This window comes from Pleurodeles waltl, chromosome 4_2 (assembly GCF_031143425.1).
Source record: "Pleurodeles waltl isolate 20211129_DDA chromosome 4_2, aPleWal1.hap1.20221129, whole genome shotgun sequence".
Lineage (NCBI taxonomy): Eukaryota > Metazoa > Chordata > Amphibia > Caudata > Salamandridae > Pleurodeles > Pleurodeles waltl.
The window spans coordinates 1,021,438,933-1,021,456,023 of record NC_090443.1 but is presented as its reverse complement, the minus strand read 5'-3'; the positions used below and the strand labels follow the sequence as shown (position 1 = coordinate 1,021,456,023).

Genomic DNA, 17,091 nt, shown 5'->3' with positions numbered 1-17,091 from the left:
AGGGAGCCACCTGCCAATTTTAAATCTTATTATGTCAAAATTATTAAAATATCTTTATGCCCCCTGAGCAAAGCTCTATGAGTATTGTTTCAGCCCCTACGGGCGCTCTTAGGCCGATTGCACCGGAGAAATTGCCACTCGCGTTCTCGCGCTGCAAAGAAGCCGGTCGGAAGCCTCCGATCGGCTCAATGCACGCACGCGCGCATGGACAATGAAAGAGGACTGCGTCCTCTGAACGAGCGAGCGCTCGTTCTTACGGCCTGCTCCCGCTCCACACCAGTGGGGTTGTAACGCTGGGTATTTAAGGAATCGGAGCCGAAGCTCTGGAAAACGGAGGAAAAACAAAATCAAATACTTCCGACGCGCTAGCAAAATTATTAATAATCTTTACAATTCGACGTGACATTCAAGCGGAGCGAAGCTCCGAGCGCGCTGTTTACTATAATATAATAAAATCACAGCAAAATATAAGAGCGTTTCGCGCGTGACTTAACTGGCTGCTGGAGCAGCAAAGAAAGAGGAAGGACTATAGAGTTCATGATATATATATGGACAGTATCTTGTCATGATTGGTGAGCTAAGGCTCATGGGATTTGTAGTTTGAAAAAAGTATAGTTTTTTATTGGCTGCTGTGTTTGTCAGTAAAGTTAGAGAAAGCATAATCCGAAGCCTCCGGTCCTGACATAGAATAGAGTTGCCCCTTCTATTTTCTCTGTAATTTTTGAGTCTCTGCATCCAATAAATTCGTCCCCTGCAGCAGCGCAGTGTGCACCCTCATGCATCAAAGGTATGTGTGTACTCTATAGCATTTCACAAAAGAGTTCAGTCCTTTCACATTCCACGTGAGTAAGCGTATTGTTTCACCCATTGCTATGGTAGCTTAACCTACACTGCTGCAAATTCCCTTTCCCCAGTCATGCCCCCACATCGGTCCATCTCCCATGGGAGCTAGGTATACCACCCTTAGCACCACAAAAAAAAGTAGTCTCTGCTATATTTTCTGCAAGCGTTAAGCGTGTTGCTGATGATTCAAGACCTAACCCCAGTAAAATGTCCCACCATCCTCTTCCCACCCTGGGTAAACATCTCGCCAATCATCATGTCACCTAGCCAACCTGCCTATAAAACTGTGTGGGAAGACAGTGTGGTAGAGCTGTAGGAGGCTGGCCTGGTTTGTAGTGTGTACCAAACGTACTTACACCTTATACAAGGTCCATGTATCCCTTATTAGTGAAATGTAGTCAGTGTCTAGAAGCGAGGCTCTCTAGGGGTCCTCGAGCGCACACCTGACAACCTTGCTACCCGCAAGGAAGCCAACCGCGAACACCACCAACTGATCCGACTCGCCAAACGCTCCCACTTCACAGAACACCTTAACAACAACGCTCAAGACTGCAAGGAACTCTTCTGCATCGTGAAGGAACTCTCCAACCCCAACGCCAACGTCAACGACGTCCCTCCATCCCAGAAACTCTGCGACGATCTCTCCACCTTCTTCTACCAGAAAATCGCAGCCATCCACGACAGCTTCAACACCTCACCTCCGCCAGACCCCACCCCCAACAACTCCTCCCACGCCGACCGCATCACCACCTGGACCCAAGTAGACGATGCCGAAACCCTAAAGACCATGAACTCCATCCACTTAGGATCTCCCTCTGACCCCTGCCCACATCACGTTTTCAACAAAGCCGACGTCACCATCGCCCCCAAACTCCGCAAGATCATCAACCTTTCCTTCAACACCGCTACCTTCCCGGACAGCTGGAAGCACGCAGAAATCCAACCCCTCCTCAAGAAACCTAAGGCTGACCTCAACTATCTCAAAAACTTCCGACCGATCTCCCTCCTCCCTTTCCCAGCGAAAGTCATCGAGAAGATCGTCAATGCACAGCTCGCCCACTACCTAGAAGACAACTTCATCCTAGATCCCTCCCAATCTGGTTTCAGACGAAACCACAGCACAGAGACTGCACTCCTCGCCGCCACAGATGACATCAGACAACAAATGGACAACGGCGAAACCTCAGCCCTCATCCTCCTAGACCTCTCCGCTGCCTTTGACGCGGACTGCCACCGCACCCTACTAACCGCCTCCACGAAGCAGGTATCCAAGACAAAGCCCTCAACTGGATCTCCTCTTTTCTCTCCGGCAGAACCCAGAGAGTCCGACTTTCACCCTTCCGCTCCAAAGCCACCAACCTCATCTGCGGCGTCCCCCAAGGCTCCTCACTAAGCCCAACGCTGTTCAACGTCTACATGGCCCCCCTCACACAACTGGCCCGCCAGCACAACCTCAGCATCCTCTCCTACGCCGACGACACCCAGCTCCTCCTCTCCCTGACCAAAGATCCTCTCACCGCCAAAGCCAACCTCCACGAGGGACTGAAATCCATTGCCGAGTGGATGAGCAACAGCCGCCTGAAACTTAACTCCGACAAGACGGAAGTCCTCATCCTCGGGCACACCCCCTCGGCCTGGAACAACTCTTGGTGGCCCACCGCCCTGAGCTCCCCACCCACCCCAGCCAGCCACGCACGAAACCTCGGCTTCATCCTCCACTCCGCTCTCACCATGTCCAAACAGGTCAACAAAGTCTCCTCTTCCTGTTTTAACACCCTCCGCATGCTCCGCAGGATCTTCAAGTGGATTCCAACAGGAACCAGAAAGACGGTGACCGAAGTCCTCGTCAGTAGCAGACTCGACTACGGCAACGCACTCTACACAGGCATCCCAACAAAAGACATCAAACGACTCCAACGCATCCAGAACGCATCCACCCGCCTGATCCTCGACATACCCCGCCGATGTCACATCTCCCCCCACCTGAAGGACCTCCACTGGCTCCCCGTGGACAAGAGGATCACCTTTAAACTCCTCACCCACGCACACAAGGCACTACACGACACCGGGCCCACCTACCTGAACACCAGACTCAACTTCTACGTTCCCTCACGCCAACTACGCTCTGCCAACCTTGCCCTCGCCATCGTCCCCTGAATCCAGCACAAGACCTCTGGCGGCAGATCCTTCTCCTACCTCGCCGCCAAGACCTGGAACTCACTCCGACCTCACTACGCCAGACCCAGGACCTCCTCACCTTCAGGAGACTCCTCAAGACATGGCTCTTCGAACGATAGCAGCTACCCAGCCCCCCTAACCCCCCCCCCAGCGCCTCGAAACCCTAACGGGTACATAGCAGGCTTTATAAATTTAATGATTGATTGATTGATAGTGTAGATGAGCAGCCGAGGCCTAACAAGGAGGCATGCAAAGCTCATGCAATACCACTGAGGTCACACAGTACTCACACACATGAAAGAAAATACTCAGTTTTACAAAAATAAAGGTACTTTATTTTGGTGGCACAAATGCCAAAAATACCTTATAGACTATACTTCCTTAGGAGGTAAGTAATATACACAGTGTATACAGTAGAATGTAGAAATAGCTGTAAAAACAGTCAGAAAACAGTGCAAATAGCGAAAATCACTATAGTTAGAAATGGGCCTCAGGGAACACAAACCATATACTAAAATAGTCAAATGTGAAAGTCAGTTTCCCACCTAGGCAAGTGCAGTGTGTAGAGGGGCGCTGGGAGTATTGGAAAACACCAAAGGTAAGTAAAAGAACCCACCCCAGAGCCCAGGAAAGCAGGAGTAAATCACAGTAACTTTCCTAGAACACACAAGAACACGAGAAAGAAGATTATGCAAGAACAAGAATAGACTGCAAGACACTAACAATTGATTCCTGGACCTGAAGACCTGTGGAAGAAGGGGACCAAGTCCAAGAAGCACTGAAGAGTCCAGGGAGAACAGGAGCCCCTGCTAACCCATATGAAGGTGCAAAAAAAGAACCACTGGTCAAGAAGAACAGTCAGTACTGCACCCAACAAGGTGGATACGGGTTCCTGGTTGTGCAGATGATGTTCCACGCCGGATGGATGATTGCAGTCTGGTTTGCGTCGCTGGATTTTGCCAACAAGCCTTGGCACACGCAAAGCTTGTGGTTAGCAGAAAATGATGCAGCCTGGGACCAGGAGGGACTTGGTGGACTCTACCCAGGAGGGGGAGTCATAGGGGGCTCTCAGCAACTCAGAGAGCCCTCAGTAGATCAGGCAGCGCACACAGTAATCCCACAGCATGGGGACAAAGAAGGTGCAAAAGGAGGCTCACGCAGCTCTACACAAAGGGATCCCACGCCGGAAGCTGTGCGTCACAGGAAGGAATGCTGGGGGCCAGAGCTGCACAATACATGAAGAACTTTGTGGAAGGATGCCAACAAGCCTTGGCAACTGCAAAACATGCAGTGCACGGGGTACTGTCTTGCACGGGGAGGCAATCTCTTACCTCCACTAAGTTGGACAGTTGGACAGTTGGACATCAGGACCATGTGGACCACTTCAGTCCACCACCTGTGATGCTGGATCCACGCACTTCTTCAGCAGAGGGGACCCAAGCCACTGATTCCTTCATTCTTGGACGACCGGGAAACAGTTGCAGTTGCTGGCAGGAGCTGAAGATATGATGTTGCAGAAGTCGTCTTTGCTTCTTTGTTGCAGTTGTAGAGTTCCTGGAGGGTCCAGATGAAGTTTCTTCAGTAAGAAGGTGAAGTAAAGGATGCAGAGGATTCCTGCTGGGGTCTTGCAATCCGAATCTCAAGAACCACCCAAGAGAGAGACCCTAAATTGCCCTGAAAGGGGGATTGGTCAGCTACGCAGGTAAGCACCTATCAGGGGAGGGCTCTGACGTGAACTGCTGGCACTGGCTACTAAAATGCTCTCAGAGTGCCCTGCCAACTTGGAATCCAAGATGGCAAAACCCAGGGACACTCTGGCGGAGCTCTTGGCACTCCCCCTTGGGTGGTGATGGACAGGGGAGTGGTCACTCTCCTTTCCTTTGTCTGTTTAGTGCCAGAGCAGGGACTGGGGGTCCCTGAACCAGTGTAGACTGGAGTATGCAAGGAGGGCACCATCTCCACCATTCAAAGCATTTCCAGAGGCTCTGGGAGGCTACCACTCCCATGCCTGTAACACCTATTTCCAAAGGAACAGGGTGTAACACCCCTCTCCCAAAGGAAATGCTTTGTTCGGCCTTCCTGGGCTCAAGTTGCTTGAGCAACAGGAGGGCAGAAACCTGCTGTGAGGTGGCTGCAGCTGGGGCTGCCTGGAAAACCTCAGAAGGCTGTAATGGCAGTACTGGGGGTCCTCTAAGGAGCCCCCAGAGTGCATCGAATCATACAACCAATGCTTGCAAAAGTCTTGCAGTATGATTCCAACATGTTTGATACCAACCATGACCATATTCTGCATTACCATTGTGAAGCTGTACATAAGTAGTGAATTATGTACAGTGCACGCGTAAAATGGCGTCCCTGCACACATGAAGTTCGGAAAAATGGTCCTGGATGATGTGGGGGTACCTCTACTAGTGGAGGGGTGCCCTCACACACAGTTACTCTGCACCCAGGCTTCAGGGTTGGAAGACCTATTATATGGGTGACTTATAAGTGACCTGGTGCAGTGTAAATGGCAGTGAAAGGGTGCATGTGCCATTTCACACAGGCTGCTTTGGCAGTCCTGTAGAAGCCTTGGTATCGGCTCCCTATGAGTGGCAAAAGAAATGCTGCAGCCCGTAGGGATCCCCTGGAACCCCAATGCCCTGGGTACCTAAATACCATATACTAGGGACTTATATAGGGTGACCAGTATGCCAATTTTGGATAAAATACTGGGTTACCAGTATGCACTGACAGAATTTAGAGGCGAGAGAGCATAAGCACTGGGGTCCTGGTTTGCAGGATCCCAGTGACACAGTCAAACACACTAACATCAGGCAGAAATTGGGGGTAACATGCCAAAAAGAGGGTACTTTCCTACAAGAGCTATCACTTGTGGTTAAGGTTCCTTAGGGTGATGAACAGTCCAGGACCCAGAACAGTACTCAATCCCACAGTGGTACTCCCTGTGAAAGCCTGGGCCTGTATCTAATACACCTGCCCTCCTTCAACAGTCACAACAAGAACGAAATAGTAAAGGGAAGAAAAGGAGAGTGGAAGAGAGAGAAAAGGGAGTAGAAGTGAGAAGGGGGGGCGTCAGTTATGTGATGCCTTGGCCCTTCAGTTGTGCTACCCTAGAGTCCCGCAGTCCCTGTACCAAGAGAGAATAGAAAATGAAGGGGGGGGGGAGTTGTCAGGTCTCAATAGAAGTTCGATGCACAGGTGCACTACCCGTGTAGAGCTAAAATGCAGTCATCATCAACACCCATTACTCGCCTCGGCTCTCAGGTAGTCATTTGAACTTCGTCAGATGCTGTTCCAGTTTTTACGGTTGTGGTGCAGTGTCATGTGTTGTGTTTCATGTGAAGGTGTTATCTGCCCCTGAACCAGGAGTGCTGTCTCGCAGGTCTGAGCTGGCTCGGAAGGACACTGCAGAAGTTATTGTTTCGACCAGCATCCTGGCTTCCTCTCTCTCTCTTGCCGTTGCTGTTCCAAACCCAAAGTGGCATCAGGGTGCACCACCACTTTCTTGTTGAAGCTGAAGCGCCACCTGCTTCTTTTTCACAAAGTGGTCATCCATTTTGTTGAATCCTGGGGGCCTCCATTGGCGCCGCCCAACAACATAGCTGGAATATGCTTGTTTCCCCTGAATTCCAACCAGTCCCAAGCATCTTCTGGTGTCTGAAAAGAGTATGTGCAGCCAGCATGCAGAACTTTTAGTTTAGCAGGGTACAGTAGCATATACGTGAGGCCCATCACCTTTCAACTTCTGTTTAACATCAGTGAAGGTTTATCATTGGAATTGAACTGTCCTGGTGTAGTCCAGAATAGTGCTTATAGTGTGGTTCCGAAAGGATGGGTCTCCTTGCGTGCGCACATCCTGCAGTATGGCGTCTTGGTCCCTATAATTTTGTATTTTGGTGATGACAGTTCTTGGTTGGGCCCCAGGCGGTGGCAGCGGGATCAGCGCCCTGTGCGACTGTTCCACAACAAAGACCGGTGACAAGTGTGCAGAAGGGAGAGGCTGCCTGATCCAGTTCTCCAGGAATAGCACTGGGGTGTTCCCCTCAGCCCCCTCGGGAAACCCCACAAATCTTAGGTTACACCTGCGGGATTTTCCCTCTGCATCTTCTGCTCTTGCTTTCAGTTTATGCAAAAGGGCTTAAAGGGTGGCCACCGTGGTCTTCAGGGCATCTAGTTCTGATCGCATTGTGGACACCCATAGGTCTGTTGCGGTGGTCCATTCTGCAACTGCACGTAGATCTGTTCTCAATAAGTTGACATCTAGTGCCATCTTTGCCTGCACAGCTAGGCCAGAAGCCTTAATGGCCGCCAGGATCTAAGAACTTGATGGTTCAGGAGTGTTGCTTGAAGTTTCATCTGTGTGCCTCCCCTGGTACTCTGCGCATTAAATTGATCTATTTTTGCTTGCTGTGTGTTTCTGGCTTGTGTGTCCTTGCCCATGGTGCATGGCAGTATAAGTGGTGCTTCCAGAACACAAGGGTCAGTGGCGCCAGAGAGTTAGCTGACGGGGGAGTCCACCTCCTTGTGGGCGTCCTTACCGCCTAGGGACAGGTATCATGCTCAATGAACAGGTGCTATGTCCTAGTAGGACCTCATGCCGGCTTGTTGCGGTATTGCATCTATTCTCAGTGGTGTGTAGTGTCTCATCACGTATATGCAGTGCTCCTGCGCAACCAACCAGGTGAACGATCTAGGCAGACAATTGCCCACCCTATGGGGGGATGTCCGCAACAGTTCAATCCAGCCACTCATTCACATCCCATATTGATCTGTGTGCCATTTCTCTTCAGCAGGGCATCGCGACCCATTCGTGGGCAGTGTAGGGGACCAGTTCTGTGTCTCATTGTAGGGTGCGATGCAAGGGAAAGGGTGGGGGCGTGGGACACATATCTCTGTTCAATTTATTACATCATTCGGGCAATTAATCACATTCTCTGGTTTTCCTTTGATTTTATGTTTGTTTGTGTGCCTCTGCTCCTCCCTCGGTGATGAGCACTCCGGTGGCCGGGGATGGATTCCTGCTGCTTTGTCGCAGTGTCAGTCTCCTCACAATTTTCTAATTTGCTTGCTGTGTCTTCACCACAAGTGGTGCACGTCCCCTCCGTTGATGTAGCACGTAGGCCTGAGGTGGCTGGGGAGTCGAGCACACACCCAGCAGTGCAGTTAATTATGTATTTAATGTCAGTGGTAGGTGGGGGCACTGATCTTGCAGCTGGGGATGGCCGTGTAAAACAGACACCTCAGTCTCTGTGATGCTGCTCCTTGAGGCATCCGATAGAAGCAGTGGGGGTAAGCTGGGCATGGCCAGTTCCGAAGAGCCCCCCGGACCTCTCGGCAGTGAAATAGTTTCTCCCTCGCAGTCTTCACAACGTGGCACAGTCTGGGCTGGGCACTCTGACGGCTGCCTGTTGCAGGTAGGGTGACGAAAGGCCAAGTCAGGGATGACTCACCATGGACGTCAACCACAGCGCCGCGACAATAAAGGGACTCATCAGTTGGGGCAAGACTCGCACGCTCTTATCTTGGAGCCAGCAGCGCACCGCGCCCCCACCCACCATGTTAGGTCAGCAGCCCTGGGACTCAGGTCTCTCCAGGTTTAGATGGAGGCATGGATGGGTCTACACAGCTTTTCATGTGGCTCACTAGTGTCTCCACCGTATGCAGAGGGAGATTGCAGGGTCAGCGGGGCACCTGGGTGGCAGGATCATGTAGGATGCAAAATTCGGGTAGGGAGCTCATGCTCAGTGCAGCTGGTCGGCCATCTTGTTGGTCATGCCCCCAATCTTCATGATTTATGATGTCATGGCCAGAGTTGCAGACTTTCCAGCTGGGGAACCAGATTCGAGTTTCGGTGTTGGCTCTACATCCTGTGATTCTCGGCAAATCAATTAATCTACCCGTGCCTACCAAAAACATTGGTTCCTCCCACTCAGGGCAATGCATAAAAATTCAAAGATGCCATTTTTTAATGGTTCCTTAAAACTGTATTACACATACATTGAAAGGCAACATGTTGCATGTCTTACACATGTTTTCACATACAGGCAGCCATTTTGTTAATGTTTCTGTAATAAAGGTTTACAAATGCAATAAAAAACATTGAAAAAGCCAATAGGCTTGCATCCAATGCTAGACATATTGCATTTTGCCAATGCATGTTTAGTATGTGTTGTACTTTAATCTATGTATAGATTTAAAGGATGGCTCTGCAACAGAAACACTGATAAAGACTTGTGTACTGATGGTCTGTAATGCATCCTTTGATTGTGGCTGTTGTGTGGGCCCCAAAGTAGCCCATTCTTTCTCACCTTCATCGCAGTTTGATCCTGTGTATCCTTCGTAACAGATGCACTGGCGATACGGACAAAGGCCATGGATGCAGGTAGACGGGGAGCAGGACTGGACAACTGTAGTGGAAGAAGAAAACCATACACAGGTACCATTAGGAAATAGGCACAAGCAGAACTTTTCGTAGTCAATGTGATTTTTTCCTTTTACTTTATTTATTAAAGCAGATGACTACCAAAACTGAAACAGAACACACTGCTAATTTCATAAAGTCATCAATTGACAATTCCAGATGATGGCACCTATCAATTACGTTGTAGTTAAAGTAACATACCAACATTTTTCTAGCAAAGGGTGCTAATAGAGCCTGGTGTGACAAGAAAACCCAAAGTAAATTTTAGAGAGTGTATAACTCACATATGTCCTCATCTCCAGCCTGAGCAGGAGACTAGAATCATGATCAGGTAGAAAAGAGTGCAGTAGAGGACATATAGCCTTAGGTCCAGAAGAGCATCACACAATCATTACTCACAACATAGCCTCAAGCACCCATTCCCATTTTTCTGTCTTTCTCTTCCTTCTAGTTCCTCCTACTTTCTCCTTAGTGTGTTTTTCTATCTCTTGCTCTGGGTGAAGGTCTTCTTTGGAAAAAAAAGTTCTGGTTCCCAAAAAGAAGAGCCGGTTGACCCCACCTGCAAATTAAGCACTGATATCAGCCTGTTGAACAAGACCATCTTACAGGACATGGGTGTGGGTGACTCAGAGGGCCCCTGGGCCCACTTGTCATGAGCACTGCAGGGGCCCCCATGCACAGCCCCATCGCGCATTCCACTGCCCGAATTACGGGCTTCTCCACCCAACGCACCTCAACATTGCCACCAGCTCCAATACGTGGCGGCTTCAAAGTTGTGATGTCATTTCAATCAATCAATCAATCACTTGTAAAGAGCGCTACTCACCCGTTAGGGACTCAAGGTGCTGGGGGGGGAAGGGTTGCTACTGCTCAAATAACCAGGTCTTTAGGCGTTTCCTGAAGGTCAGGAGGTCCTGGGTCTGTCGTAGGTGGAAGGGGAGGGAATTCCAGGTTTTGGCAGCGAGGTGGAAAAAGGATCTGCCGCCAGCTGTAGTTCAATGGATCTGGGGAACGGTGGCAAGGGCGAGGTTGGCGGAGCGGAGTTGGCGGATGGGCGCGTGGAAGGTGAGTCGCTTGTTGAGGTAGGCAGGGCCTGCGTTGTGGAGTGCTTTTTTGGGGGGCATAGATGAGGAGTTTGAAGGTGATCCTCTTGTTGACAAGGAGCCAGTGTAGGTCTCTGAGGTGGGCTTAGATGTGGTTGTGGCGTGGGATGTTGAGGATGAGGCATGCAGAGGCGTTCTGTATACGTTGCAGCTTCTTCTGGAGCTTGGCCGTTGTTCCCGCTTAGAGCGCGTTGCCGTAGTCCAGTCTGCTGCTGACGAGGGCGTGGGTGACCGTTCTTCTGGTTTCGATGGGGATCCATCTGAAGGTCTTGCAAAGCATGTGGAGGGTGTTTAATGCAAGAATATGAGACGGCGTTGACTTGCTGGGTCATGGTGAGTGATGAGTCTAGGATAAAACCCAGGTTGCGTGCGTGGGTGGTGGGAGTTGGTGCTGTTCCTAGGGTGGCTGGCCACCAGGAGTCATCCCATGCAGAGCGGTTAGAGCTGAGAATGAGGATCTTAATCTTGTCCGAGTTCAGATTGAGGCGGCTCTTCTCCATCCAGTTGTCGATGGTATGCAGTTCGTCGTGGAGATTGGTCTTTGTGGTGGTGGGGCCTATGTGAGTGAGAGGATCATTTGGGTGTTGTCTGCGTAGGAGACGATGTTGAGGCCGTGAGATCGGACGATGTGGGTGAGCGGAACCATGTAGATGTTAAAAAGAGTTGGTCGGAGAGAGGATTCTTGGGGAACGCCACAGATGGGCTTGGTGGCTTCAGACAGGAAAGGAGGGAGGCGTACTCTCTGAGTTCTACCGGAGAGGAAGGATGTGATCCAGTCCAGGTCCTTGTGGCGGATCCCAGCATCATAGAGGCGTGTGCGGAGGGTGTGGTGACAGACGGTGTTGAAGGCTGCCGAGAGGTCTAGGAGGATGAGGGCAGCGGTTTCGCCTTTGTCGATCATGGTGATGTCATCGGTTGCAGCGATGAGTGCGGTCTCGTGCTGTGGTTCTTACTGAAACATTTCTGAGGGCCAGCGGGCGGAAACGCACTTTCCGTCCACTGGCCCAGGGGAAATGTCAAAATGCAGTGCCAAACAGACCGCCAGCATTGGCGGTATGTTGGCGCCCGTGGCATTGGCGGTCTTGGGAAAAGACCGCCGATGTCATAATGAGGGCCATAGACCTATAACACATCAGAAGAGGAGCCACACCCTACATAGTCATGAGGTATTTTTTGGACATAACTGATCAGAAGTACACTGCATATGAGAATGGAGCATGGAGTAACCAAGACGTTATCATTTCTTTACAGATGGTGTGCCTCCACAAAAGCAGTATTATTAGAACGCTTCTAGTTATAAATTCATTTTAAAAATGTGCTACGCCCAGGTTTGTTATTTTTGCTGATCCTATTGTATGCATTTGGAAAATCCATATTGATAACAAAACCAAAAGTAAATTGCTATTTACCACAATGCTGAAGTCTAGGTTGGATCGAGTGTGACGTTCATCCGCACTCAATCCAACGTCAAATGGTGTCTCTCTTTGATCTAAAAAAAGTGCACATTTTCGCATTTCCTCCTCTATTTGTTAGGGTGTAGCATATGAGCTGCGTGGGCAGGTGACCCAAAGAAATATCATGAACTGTTGTCTTGTCACCTTCAGGACATCCCTTGACAGTGGCCATTGTACGATTCTCTGAGCACCTGTTTGTTCTTACTTTGACTACAGGTTCGTCCTGTGTATCCGCTGCGACAGACGCACTTGTAATCCGAGCAATGGCCATGAATACCAAAAAAGCAGTCAAAATCTCCAATGCATGTTGAAGGCACTATAGGGGATGAGAAAAACAGAGGAAAGGTAACGTAAGGTAAAGCCCTTTACAATATTTGCGCAAAATTAAGAAAACAAAGAGAGAGAACGGAAGTGCAGCACTCTATTTATTTATTCATTTATTTAAATGTTTTATTCAATTTTGGAGATCGGTGGTACAAAACGAAATATTACATTTTTTATCAAACGACTGTCTAGCATCCATGCATATCGCTACATCAAACAATACATCAAAGTATATGATTAAAAAAGCAAGAAGACAATTGGTACAATAAAGCTGCAGGCAGTAAACATGCTGCGCTCAAAAAGGTGCGTAGATAAAGTGAGTAAATAGTGCATATAGTAGCGCATACTACCAGTCGCAGCTGGCGACTGGGCAAAGTGGCGGGCAGGGGTAATAAAACAAAAATAAAAAACTTCCTTGTACCTCGCCACCGGACCGCCACTCTCTGCCGTACTGCTACCCAGCCTGCCCTGAGGCTAATCATGACGCTGCTCAAAGCAGCTTTATGATTGGTTGGAGCACTCTGGCTGGGAGCTCCAAAACACAGACTGGGATCGTAGGCTTGCTCTCTCCAACCCGGCAACACAGTGCCGGTTGGAGAGAGCCCTTGTGTATATGTGTGTTTGGCCGGCCCGAGACGGCCGGCCTAACATACATGCGCACTGAGGGGAGTGCTCTGTGCACTCCTATCAGTGCTCAACACCCCCATGGCCCCGCCCCTTTGAAAATAAAATGATAATAAACATTGTTTATTATCGTTTTATTTTTAAAGGTTTGCAGCTCCTGCTGCTGGTGAGGGGGGGCGGGGCTCCTTCGCTATAGCAGAGGAGCCACCCCTGCATAGTACATTATTTAGCTATGAGACAAAGAGCCCCAGTGTGAGACACTGGGTTCCTGGTTGAAGGGGTGACCCTTATTCAACGAACAGCCTCAATACCCGTCCGCGTGAAACACAAAATTCACTAAAATCACCTGTGCTTAACATTCTGTTAATTTAACACAAAAGATGTGAGGCTTAATTTAGAGGGAAAGTATAAAGTATTTATGCAACACCCAAGCAGTAATAAAGTGAAAACACAACCCCAAAAAACTCACACTAATTTATAAAAACAAAGTAAAAATTACTAAACTATTTGGAACCAAAACAACAAAAATCCAATTAGTAGAACAGGAGTTATGAATTTTTAATCTTTTTAGTAAAAGTTATCGCCTAAAAGATCAACCTGCCAACCAAAAACATCTAGTTGCGCAAAGATTGAGTCAAAGTCGACAAATATGGCCAACCGCAATGGAATGAGGCTTGAATTCAAAAAGTGGATTGGGTCTGCTTGGCACCGTCGGACTAAAAAGACATTTTAAAGAAAATATTCTGAGAATGTAAATTTCAGTAGGGAAAGGTCTGAGGAGAGAGTGTCATTCTCGGGGAGCCGCTGGATGAAGTTGCGGTGAAGATTTATACGTTACAACTTGGGGCCTGATTTGGATGTTGACGGTAGTGGTCCCGCCAACAGTTTTCTGACAGAAAACCCGTCCACCGCCTAGGCAGTTCGCTCACCCAATTTAGATGTTGGCTGGATTATAGGGAAAAGACCACCCAAGTCCCACTAACTCCTCCAAGAGTACCCAGCCTCCTCAACAGCAGGAGTGGATAGAGGGGCTGGCAACAGGGCTCCAGTCACCTTTTCGGATGAGCAGAGTTGGATGTGCCTCACTGCCAACCTAACTGTGGTGGTTTTAGCTCCACACATGAGTTGGCAGATTTGGGGGGCAGATTTCCTATGTTTTTGCTTCCGTTTTTGAGTGGACAAGACTGGACAACACCTTCAGTTGCTGCTGCCACTGGACCATGGAGAAAACACAACCCCCTTTCGCCAGACTTGAAGGTAGGTACCCGCATTGACTGTGTATGTTGTGTGGGAACCGCATATGGGCATTAGAGTCATATACATGCCACAGTCATTTTTTTAAACTACTGTGACATGTATATGTCTGAGGCACATTTGTGTGGGACGGGAAACATCCTTTATTACGACGTTTTATTTACGAAAGTCGTGGTTAACGAAAGCGCAACAACGCTTTTTTTAACCACGACTCCGTTATTTTGTGCCTTAACTACGTATGTTCTGAACAACGAACATGCGTGGTTAAGGTACAAAGAAGGGAGTTGGCGAAGGAAGACGACGCAGGTGACAAGGGGGTCGACTAAGGTAAGTGGGGGGGTTTAGGTTTTGGGGAGGGGGTGGGGGGTCAGGGGGTTTTAGGTTTTGGGGTGGGGCGTTTTTGGTTTTGGGGAGGGGGTGGGGGTCAGGGGGTTTTAGGTTTTGGGGTGGGGGTTTTTTGGTTTTGGGGAGTGGGTGGGGGGTCAGGGGGTTTTAGGTTTTGGGGTGGGGCGTTTTTGGTTTTGGGGAGGCGGTGGGGGGTATGGGGGTTTTAGGTTTTGGGGCGGGGTTTGTGGGTGGGGCGTTTTTGGTTTTTGTTGAGGGGTGGGGGTTAGGGGGTTTTAGGTTTTGGGGTGGGGTTGCGGGGGTGGGGCGTTTTTGGTTTTGGGGACGGGTGGGGGTTTTAGGGTTTGGGGCGGGGTTGGGGGGTGGGGCGTTTTTGGTTTTGGGGAGGGGGTGGGGGGTTAGGGGGTTTTAGGTTTTGGGGTGGGGTTGGGGCATTTTTGGTTTTGGGGAGGGGTGGGGGTCAGGGGGTTTTAGGTTTTGGGGTGGGGTTGGGGGGTGGGGCGTTTTTGGCTTTGGGGAGGGGGTGGGGGGTCAGGGGGTTTTAGGTTATCGGGTGGGGTTGGGGGAGTGGGGCGTTTTTGGTTTTGGGGAGGTGGTGGGGGGGTCAGGGGGTTTTAGGTTTTGGGGTGGGGTTGGGGGAGTGGGGTGAGGGATGTAGGGTGAATGGTGTCGATTATTAATGCTTTTATCAGGAATGCCTTTACAACGAAATATTGTGGTAAAATCATTAGTAGTAAGAACGAGGTCGGTGTTCCGACCTCGTTGTTAAGGCACTAGTTGTTTTGAAAGTCGGTGTTCCGTCGTACAACCGTGTGGGACATGGGTGGGGACACACTGGTACATGACACATATCGCACACATACAAATCTGTTACTGTGGTGTCAGTTTCCATTGCCAAATGGATGCTAGCACCACAGGGATGGTATATCCACACCCATCAACTATGTCCATGTGTGCATATTGCAAGGGGACCTCTACCTGTCATGTACGTGAATCAGTATGTGTATGTGTGTGAGTGTTTTGGCTTTTGGAGGCAGAGTGAGCTTGAGTGGATGATGTGGTTGTGTCTCTGTGCGCCACTTGCATGTGGGTTCCATGTTGTTGTGTATGTTTGGTTATGTCTTGTGTTGCTGTGTGTCTCATTCAGGTGAGTGTTGCTGTGTGATTGTCATTGTCATGATGTGTGTAGTTGTGCTTGTGTGTGAGTGTGTTTGTGTAGATGAGTGTGCAGTTGTGTCAGTTGTGGTTGTGTTGTGTGTGGGTGCAGTGTTACTGATGTGAATCGTGTTCTCTCATGGATGTATGTCAATGTGTGTTTCTGGCATGTTCGTGTTGTGTTATGGTGGAATGGAAACGGATAATTTTGTGTATGTGGTGTGTTGTGTTGCCTGTAGTGCATGTGGACATATATGGCTAAGGTGGAGTGTGTATGTGTGTGAATTACCTCTATTCCATATCCATTGCCATTGTCTAATGTCCACTGGGTCCAGCAATGGTCTCCCGCTGTAAGGAAACCGCTGCCAGTACACCGCTTCCAGGACTGTGACATCTAAATATGGTCAGTGGGAACCCACCGGCTTGACGGCTAGGAAGAGCATTACATCACTGCGGTGTATGGCTCAGCTGCAATGCATCTAAATACGATGGGTGGAGCACCTTTAGCTTGACGGGGTACTTGAGACCACCGTTGTGGTTGATTGACAGGCCACAGCAGCAGGCAGTCATCTGAGAGGTCCAAAAAGTGAAATAAAGAGTGGGTCTGAGGGTTCCCTTTTTCTACATAGTACCTACTTTGAAGTAGAGGTTTCTAGAGAATCTACTTTAAAGTGCTTTACGTTTCCTGACTCACTACCCTACCCTGGCTCCAAGCTTGCTATATGAGCAATGCAGGGGTGACAAGTCCTTTGTGTGAAGGAAGAGCACTGCCATTCAGTTGCAAGTGGGGCTATGCCCAGCTCCACCTCCATCCTGCCAGTTGATGGCCCATCAAGGCACACTTATCCCTCTATTGTGTGGCTAACTGCCAACTACACCCTGTCATGTGACCCAGGAGAGGCTGTTGGCACCAAATAGTTTAGGGCCCTAAAACTCAGACACCAAACATGAAATGCTCACCTTTTCCCAATCAAAAGTTAAATGTAATAAGGCAACCTAATGTTATACTATGGGAGAGGTAGGCCTCACAGTAGTGAAAAATACATTTAAGAGTTTTTCACTACCAGGACACATAAAAAACTTGTACAACCTTTTTCTTACAATGCACACAGCCCTATATGTCAACTAGGTAGGGCCTGACTAAGGGGTGACATAACCAATAAAAGGGGAGTTTTTGCCTTTGGAAGGGAATTATATTGCCAATTTGAACTGGCAGTTTAAAACTGCATTCAGGCTGCAATGGCAGACCTGGAACATGCTTTAAGAGGCTACTTAATTGGGTGGCACAATAAGAGCTGCATGCCCACTAGTAGCATTCAACTTACAGGGGATATGGTATGCCACGCTACAAGGGACTTGAAAGTACATTTAATATGCCAACCAGTTG

At 49.2% G+C, this 17,091-nt stretch overlaps 1 protein-coding gene across 1 annotated transcript in view; it reads right to left on the bottom strand.

Moving 5' to 3' along the window:
• LOC138293608 (adhesive plaque matrix protein 2-like) overlaps positions 1-17,091 on the bottom strand; it is a 562,975-nt gene that overhangs the window by 391,738 nt on the left and 154,146 nt on the right. The window contains exons 5-6 of the mRNA XM_069232882.1: positions 12,208-12,318; positions 9,333-9,431 (exon numbers count right to left, since the gene is read on the bottom strand). Coding sequence (XP_069088983.1) covers positions 9,333-9,431; positions 12,208-12,318 — 210 coding nt within the window. The remainder of the gene's footprint in view (positions 1-9,332; positions 9,432-12,207; positions 12,319-17,091) is intronic.